This window comes from Magnolia sinica, chromosome 12 (assembly GCF_029962835.1).
Source record: "Magnolia sinica isolate HGM2019 chromosome 12, MsV1, whole genome shotgun sequence".
NCBI lineage: Eukaryota > Viridiplantae > Streptophyta > Magnoliopsida > Magnoliales > Magnoliaceae > Magnolia > Magnolia sinica.
Genome location: NC_080584.1, coordinates 78,908,343 through 78,917,429, shown reverse-complemented (window position 1 = coordinate 78,917,429; position 9,087 = coordinate 78,908,343). Strand labels below are relative to the sequence as shown.

The 9,087-nt window shown below is 39.8% G+C and overlaps 1 protein-coding gene across 1 annotated transcript; it reads left to right on the top strand.

The window, feature by feature from the left end:
• The first annotated feature begins 6,200 nt into the window (after window positions 1-6,200).
• Window positions 6,201-8,802, top strand: LOC131221832 (G-type lectin S-receptor-like serine/threonine-protein kinase At2g19130). Its single transcript, XM_058217132.1, has one exon. It carries the CDS (start codon window positions 6,222-6,224, stop codon window positions 8,715-8,717), a length of 2,496 nt encoding a protein of 831 aa, XP_058073115.1. The 5' UTR covers window positions 6,201-6,221; the 3' UTR covers window positions 8,718-8,802.
• The last annotated feature ends 285 nt before the right edge of the window (window positions 8,803-9,087 follow it).

The following is a 9,087-nucleotide window of genomic DNA, read 5'->3' as shown; positions in this document are numbered from 1 at the left end:
CGTGGTTTGGCTGGGGATCCCAACACCAGCCAGCTAGCTGGTGTCAAATCTCTATGGCCCCACCATGATGGACGTGTTTTATCCACACCGTCGATCTATTTTCTGGCTCATTTTTAAAGCTCACAAGCTCAAGTGGACCACACCACAGGAAATAGTGGAGAGAATGATGTCCATCGTTGAAACCTTCCTAGGGCTCAAATGATGTTTATTTGTTATCCAACCTGTTCATAAGGTCACATAGACCTGGATGAAGGGAATTCAGGCCCCATTACGTTTTTCAATGGCAAGCGTACAATTCCTATGGTGCTGTTCACTTGATCTTTGAATCTGCCTCATTTTTTATAGCCCAGGATCTAAAGATGAGTTGGCAAAATGGATGAACAGTGTGGATAAAACACATAAAACATGGTGGGCCCATAGAGGTTTGACACCAACTAGTTGGTTGGCTGGTGTTGGGGTCACCGGACATGGCGGCAAAACCATTAACCATGTCCGGTCAATGACTAAAGACTAGCTCATCTTGACCTGTGCTTAGAGGCACATATCATGCCCTGGGCCAAAAAAAGCAGAGATACAATGATCCTAACCATTCATCCATGGGCCCCACGTTTCTCATTGATGTAAATTTGAATTTCTTGTCACAAGAAAGATTGATGAAAATGAGTGAAAATAGTTTTTTTTTTTCCAATTGATCACAATAAAAGAGAAGGTAGGGAGTCATCTCCACCTTATACATGGATCATGCACAGGGCAATCAGAGCCGTTCATCTGTTGACCAGTGTGGCCAGACCATGCCTAATAAAATCACAAGATTTGAGTTTTTTTTTTTTTTTTTGGGTCCATTTTTCTCATGCACAGGGCAATCAGAGCCGTTCATCTGTTGACCAGTGTGGCCAGACCATGCCTAATAAAATCACAAGATTTGAGTTTTTTTTTTTTGGGTCCATTTTTCTCATGCACAGGGCAATCAGAGCCGTTCATCTGTTTACCAGTGTGGCCAGACCATGCCTAATAAAATCACAAGATTTGAGTTTTTTTTTTTTTTTTTTTTTGGGGTCCATTTTTCTAACAGCTAATGCAATGCATGCAGTGTCAGTAGAAATGTACTATTAAAACATAGCAAATTGACTAATTCGTAGATTTGAAAATTTTGATGTGATGTAAAACATGAGTTTCATGTTTTATTTTCAGCAAGATTTTTGAATAATATCACTAGAAAAACTTCAAAATCTGAGAACCTTCCGAGAAATTCTTTTATGGAAAAATCGTCCAGAAGAAAATTTGTCAGTAAACAATCCTACAAATCAGCTCCAAATTTGAGAATCCAATGATGATAAGTTCGACCATTATCATCTCGTTCCCACTTAGAGCGGTGGTTCTGCATCCGGCTGACATTCAAATAGGCGTGAAATGCCAATTAGATTGGAATTTATTAAAAGCACACAGAGATGAATTTAGGAGAGTAATCCAATTACACAAACCAGGCAACAAGAGAATACAAAGATTTTTACATAAAAATACCCTTGTGAAAAAAATAAAAAAAGCACGGCACAAAGCGACAGATGAACACTATGAAAAAATAGAAATTACAAAGAGAAAGGGCTTACCCGATTCGAGTAACCTGGAATCGCACCATTGCTACACAACTTGAAACCCCTTGGGCGAATTTAAAACTCTAGTAACATCTCTCAATCTCATTTACACCTATATATATTGCCTTGGGAAGAATCCCAAACGAAATCGGAAACAAAATTTTACAAATTTCCAAATATGTGAAATTCAGTGCGGTCTGATCAATGACATCGAATACCCTTCGATGTCATCAACACTAAACCTTCGATGGCATCGAAGATACTTGGATAACAACGAACTAATGCCAAAACAGTCCAGAGACGACACATGAAATTCTGGATTCCTTAGATCGCATCGACCTAGCTTCGATGGCATCGAACACTCCACGATGTCATTGAAAATTGATACCAATATGTCTAGCAACCAATTGGAGAAAATTCGAAAAATTCCGGTGAGATCAAGCATTGTTCGATGCCATCAAAGGTGGCATCGAACAGTTTGTCGATGACATCGACAGGCCGTGTATCTGACTCGATTTAAGACATCAAATATAACAATCTATACCATGTCTTCAATCATCAAACGTGTTGTCCTCTTCTCTTATCATAACTCCATCAACGCTTCTCGTGTATACTTCATCTTACTTTTACGCCATTGTCAAGCTCAGAGAAGTTACATAGAACTTGAACTTTTTTGTAGGAACCACCTTGGTAAGTATATCCACTAGATTCACGCTGGTGTAAATCTTCTTCAAAGTTATGCCTCCTTCCTCAAGCACCTACCGGATAAAATGATGATGAATATCAATGTGTTTAGTACGAGAATGATAAACAGAGTTTTTAGATAAATTAATAGTGCTCTTGTTGTCACAATTAACCAGCACAATTTCCTTCTCAAGCTCCAACTGATTTATTATGTCTCTTAACCAAACACATTCCTTGAAAACTTCTGTCACTACTATATACTCTGCTTCGGCTGTGGAAAAAGCCACCGCAAACTGAAGCTTTGACATTCAATTAATCGCTCTACCTGTTAATATAAACTAGTAACCTGAAGTTGACTTTCTAGAATGCACACTGCCTCGGTAGTCTGAATCCACATACGTCTTAACTTTACCTTTATCTTTTCAAAAGTTAAGACGTATTCCTTTATACCTCAAATGTATCGAAGTAACCATTTCACCACTTCCCACTATTGCTTGCCGGGGTTTGACATATATCTGTTCACAACACCGATTGCCAATGGAAATGCAGGACATACATCAAGGTGGGCACCAAGATCAGGGCCGCACCTAATTTACTCCTGATCATCAGGAAACTTGCCAATCACAATTGGTCATGCGGATCTATCATCAGTAGATCGGACCGTCCATCCTGTGGGCTTTAATAATAATAATAATAATAGAAGAAGAAGAAAAAAAAATAAAAAAATGACAACCATTGGTTAAACCTTAGACTTCGTACTGACTTCTCCCATTTTCAACATGGACCGATGCCTAGCTGTTCCAGGAGTGGGACATCTACAACAGGGACCACCAGACGGAGGATCCGGACTCACCAAGAGGACAACCATTTGAACGGTGGAGAGTCAATGAACAAAGACTAGTTCATCTTGGCCTGTGCTTAGTTATCATGCCTTTGGCCAAAAATCTAAGAGATGCGATGAGGGTAACCATTCATCTATGGCCCCACATCTCTTATTGATGTGAATTTGAATTTCTCTTGAGGTCTCTCGAGATATTGGTGAAATTAAATTAGTCAAAATCATTTTCTCCTATCCCTTAAAGAGAAGATAGGGAGGCATCTCCACCTTATATATGGATCATGTAGAATGCAATCAGAACCGTTGATCTGTTAGGCCACCGTTTGGACAGACCATGCCCAATAAAATCGCAAGATTTAATTTAATTTAATTAATTTATTTTTTTAATCTGTCCATTTTTTTAACATCTAATGCAATGGCTAAGTGGTATAGCTGTAAATTTTTTTATCCATAGCTTCATTTACATTATGGCCCATTTATCAACCGTTTTATTAGGCAACAATATGTTTTCTAGTTGTATTATTTTCCCCCCTCCAATTAAGGATTTGATTTTATCCATTGAAAGAATATGCAATAGAGAAAATCAATCAATTTTATTTTTTAAAATTTTCCATGGTATCATATTATTTTATATAGAGTTTTTTTTTTTTAAAGCTAAGTTGGTATTAGGTATGCGATTGATAAGATAAGTGGCAGTTAGAACACATTCTCCTAGAAAAGATAGTAGAAGAGGTGAGCCCGGAATTTCCGGCCACCTCAAGAAGATATGTAGGCTTACATTCAGCGTGTCGTTTTGTTGTGGTGTCTCAACACAGGTATGCCTCATGTTCATGAAAAATAGATTACAATTTTTTAAGAAAGAAATTTAATTCCATTACAACTGAAAATTGCATTGTTGCCTAATAAGTTTTGATTGTCCAAAAGCACCAAGAGATGTACTGCTGACTGGCATGCGTTCATCTCCCTAATCAATCTCTCTATTGAATAATTTAATGTTGCAATTTGACTCATTTGTAGAGTTGGGAATTTTAGTGTCACTTGAAACACAAGTGTCCTGTTTTATTTTCAGCCAGATTTTTTATCCTGCATAATAACCCTTGAAAAACTTCTCAATATGAGAATCATCTCAGAAGTTCCTAAACAGAGAAATTGCCAACAAGAAATTTTGTCACTAAACACTCCCACATGCAAAATCAGCTCCAAATTTGAGAATTCAATGATGATTGGTCGGATAGATATCATCTCATTCTTACTAAGGGCTTGATTGGATGCTCGTAATTGGAATACAGTGACATCTAAATTACATGGTGAATGGAATTAATGTGAATTTAGTTGTATTTGGATACTTGCAATTAGAATACACTAGAATTTAAAAGTTGTTTTTGGATGCCTGTAATTGGAATACATTAAGTAAATCTGTTTTAATACTCTCAAATTAGTTTATGTGACATTTAAACTAATAATCATAATAAGCTCACCGAAATATATACTTGGCAAAAAACTAAAGAAATTCTAAGCCTTGGGTGAGCCATAAAAGTGGCCCGCTTTTTAAAATCCAACTAATATTAATAATTTCACTCATATCTCAGCCCTTTTAGAGGATTTCAATTTACAATATTTTGTTGGATTTCATTTCGCTTTGGTTCCGATTGCCACTATTTACCAGTAACCAAATGCCCCTTTTCATCCATGTGCATCCATTTACCACCAATTACATTCAAACTTTCTTTTGACTGAAATTTAAAGCTGATGGGAGATATTCCACTAGGCAACCTCTCCTAGGAGGATCAAGCTACTTTAGCTTAGCACCAAACAAAACTTTATAATTATGTTAATCCGATATAGGTGTGATTCTGTTACCATGGCTTGCTCCTAGTTATGTGAATGAATGAATGGTTTAGATTGATGATTAATCACCTCTTGTGTCATTTAAAGGGTTTGGAACATCCCCAAGAAGGTGGGGAAGTAAGCAAAACCTTCCATCTTTTTTTCTAATATTTATTACCATTTCGTTTTTTCTTTTATCTTTTTTTCTTTTTAAACTTAATTATTGAATATTTCTCATGTTATGCAAGAAGGTTCCAAAATTTGAGACTCGACCTTAGTTGACTCAATATCTAATAACTATAAATTAGAAATACTAACGACGTCAAATCTAATAGTAGCACAATACATAAGGCACTGTTTAAGTGCATTTTACCTCTGGTAGGGATGGTTTGCTTCCCTTGTTCGGTTCCAGTTCTATCAGGTCGACTCAACGAGTCTTCTTGACTTAGTGTTGAGTCATCTTCAAGTTCCTTTATATTAATATATCGTTGTCTAACAACTTGAACTTTTAGAGCAAATGATTATTTGATATGGTATTAGAGGAGACAGGTTTTTGAATCGACTATAGGGACCAAGAAAATTAAGAGTGTCCTTCCGCCCACCTTCGCCTAACATGTTCCTGTGCATAGCTCCACCCCGCACATGCAAGAGAGTGCTAAAGTCTCTTGGGATACATTGATATACCATCACAGGTCACATCCACGACAGAGTTTTCTAGCGAATCAGTACGGTGTTTCTGGCGACTCGGCTCAAATTCTCACTGAGTTGAGTTGATCTAGACAAGTTTTGACTCAAGCCAGTGAATATAAAAACTATGCATGCAAGGACTCGAGATTGAATTTTCAGGTATTTTTTTAACTTTGATACATGCAAAGTACGATAAGACATTCTCGGTATTTTGTAACATGATTTTTTTTTTTTTTTTTTTTTAATTATTATTATTATTATTATTTGCAGCCACCAAATTTCAGCTTAAAACCACCCATCAATCCTTGGCTTCCAGTGACTCGGCTTGAAATCTCACCGAGTCAATCTGACTCAGACAGTTCTGAGTCGAGTCAGCGAGTTTTTTAGAACTTTGACACGGGCACAACACGGCAAGACAAACTCCACATTGACCATGTCTAGAAGGGTGTTTCAGCCACAAAATTTGAACTTTGGAGAACCAGTCAACCATGGTAACCAAGGGGTATTTAAGTAATTTTAACTTCGCACTTCAATACCAGGAAACCTCCTTCCAAGCACCTCATCGTATCTTCTCCTCCCTACATATATCTTGCATGTCCATGCATGTTCCAGTAGGCATGGATACTAGAAGAAGCATGCCATCTCTCTCTCTCCTCCTCTTCTTCATCCTTTCTCTCAAGGCCCACCTCTCCAATGGTTTAGATTCCATCACCCCAACTCAACATCTTAGTTGGCCCCATAACCTAACCTCCCAACGCGGGATATTTGAACTGGGTTTCTTCACACCAGGCAAATCCCAAAACTACTACATAGGCATCTGGTACAAACAGATCTCAGTACAAACAGTTGTCTGGGTAGCTAACAGAGAAAAGCCCCTCCCAAATCCCTCCAATTCAATCCTAACAATTGCAGAAGATGGCAATCTAGTCCTCCTCAGCACCTCAAAATTTCCAGTCTGGTCCACCAATCTAACATCCAAGCCGTTGAACTCGACTGTTGCGATCCTCCTAGACAATGGAAATCTAGTTCTGAGAGACCGGTCGGATCCGTCTGTCCTGCACTGGCAGAGCTTTGATCACCCAACTCATACATGGCTGCCTGGAGGGTGGCTTGGTTTGAACAAGGTGACGAAGGAAAACCAACGGCTTACTTCATGGAAGAACTCTGAAGATCCGGCCCCTGGGCCATTCTCTCTCTCAATAGACCCGAACCGAAGCACGCAGTATTTTTTGACGTGGAATGGGACTCGAAATTACTGGACTAGTGGGGATTGGGATGGAAATATTTTCAGGTTAGTACCCGAAATGACATCGAATTATATATACGATTTCAGCTTCAATGAAACCAAAGAGAGGAAGTTTTTCACATATTCGGTGAGAAATGATTTCATCCTTTCAAGATTCGTGATGGGTTTTTCAGGCCAAATTCATCAGTTTTCATGGCTGAAAAACTCACATTCATGGAATCTGTTCTGGTCTCAGCCAAGATCTCAATGTAAGGTTTATGCTCTTTGTGGGGCCTTTGGGAGCTGCAAAGAGGAGAGCTCGTCGTTCTGTACGTGCTTGCCTGGTTTCGAGCCAAAGTCTCCGAATGACTGGAATTGGAGTAGTTGGTCAGGTGGGTGCAAGAGGAAAACTCCTTTGAGGTGTGGGCGGAATGTGTCTTTTGATGGTGAGAAAGACAGGTTTTGGGCTTTGTCCGGCATGAATCTGCCAGACCACAATCGATCTTTGGCAGTTGGGAGTGACAGAGAATGTGAATTGGCTTGCTTAAATGACTGTTCTTGCACTGCTTATGCTTTCAAGAGCAGGTGTTTGATATGGAATGGAGAATTGTTAGATCTGAAGCAGTTGTCTGGTGGAAATGTTGACGAAGGCACTCTTCATCTCCGTCTTGATCCCTCTGAAATGAAGTTTTCGGTCAGTAGGAAGGGAACCGTTACATGGGCTGTTGTAGGCGCAGTTGCAGGAGCTGTTTTTCTATTGTGTAGTGTTCTGTTTTTTATTTGGAGGCGACGGTGGCAACGGAATATGGTATGTTCGGATGCAGTTCAAGGCTCTTTGACTGCATTTAGCTACCGAAGTCTGCAGATGGCAACGAAGAACTTCTCAGAGAAATTAGGCGGTGGAGGTTTCGGTTCTGTTTTCAAAGGGACTTTACCTGATCAAACAACTGTGGCAGTGAAGAAGCTTGAAGGGCTTCGGCAAGGAGAAAAGCAGTTCCGGACGGAGGTTAGCACAATCGGGACGATCCAACACGTTAATCTCATCCGCCTTCGTGGGTTTTGCTCCGAAATGGCTAAAAGGCTGCTTGTCTATGATTACATGCCAAATGGGTCTTTGGATTCTCATCTGTTTGGTAAGAATTCCAATGTCCTGGATTGGCCAACGAGGTATCAGATTGCGATTGCGACGGCAAGAGGAATATCTTATCTTCATGAGAAATGCAGAGACTGTATCATACATTGCGATATTAAGCCAGAAAACATACTTCTGGATGGTGGGTTCTGTCCCAAGGTGGCTGATTTTGGTCTGGCAAAGCTTGTTGGGCGGGAATTCAGTCGGGTTTTAACAACCATGAGAGGAACAAGAGGCTATCTTGCTCCTGAATGGATTTCAGGCCTGGCAATCACGCCAAAAGCCGATGTCTACAGCTATGGGATGATGGTTTTCGAGATCATTTCAGGGAGGAGGAATACAGAGCAATCGGCGGTTGGGGAAACAGTCTTTTTCCCGATTTGGGCTCTGAGAAAAATCATGGATGGTGAAATCCATTGCTTGTTGGATTACAGATTGGAGGGAAATGCGAACATGGAAGAGCTTGGTCGAGCTTGCAGAGTTGCAGGCTGGTGCATTCAAGACGACGAGAATGACAGGCCGTCTATGGGGCAGGTTATTCAAATCTTGGAGGGCGTTTTGGAAGCAAACGTCCCACCGGTACCGAGATCGCTTCAGATTCTCGCAGAAAATCAGAACGTGGTTTTCTTCTCCAACTCTTCACTGGCGGCTTCTCAAAGCTCTGAACTGCCGAGCAATTCATCAACGAATTCACGGTCCAAAAGCGTGTCGTCAGCAAGTTCCAAGGAGTAGAGATTGTCATGGAGAGACCTCAACATCTCAAATTCCAATTCAAATCATGGCGTAGAAATTAGTTTCTTATAGAAGCTCTGTCTTCTTCAGTTTCTGTCTGTATATAGGCCACGTTTGGATGTTCGATTGAATTCAATCGTGATATTTCAGTTGAACAGAGCAGATGTTGGTTCCCTATTTTTGGTTTAGATTGTTTTAGGTCCAACTTGAACTCATGGAACTAGGTTACTTGTTCTGCATCGACCGATTATCACGTTTCAGTTGAATTGAGGATCCAAACGCGCTATAGGTTTCTTTGAAATCCTGTGGTTATAACAGCTACATGATACTGTCGTGTTTTATATTACTATTGGAGTTTTATCATTTTGAT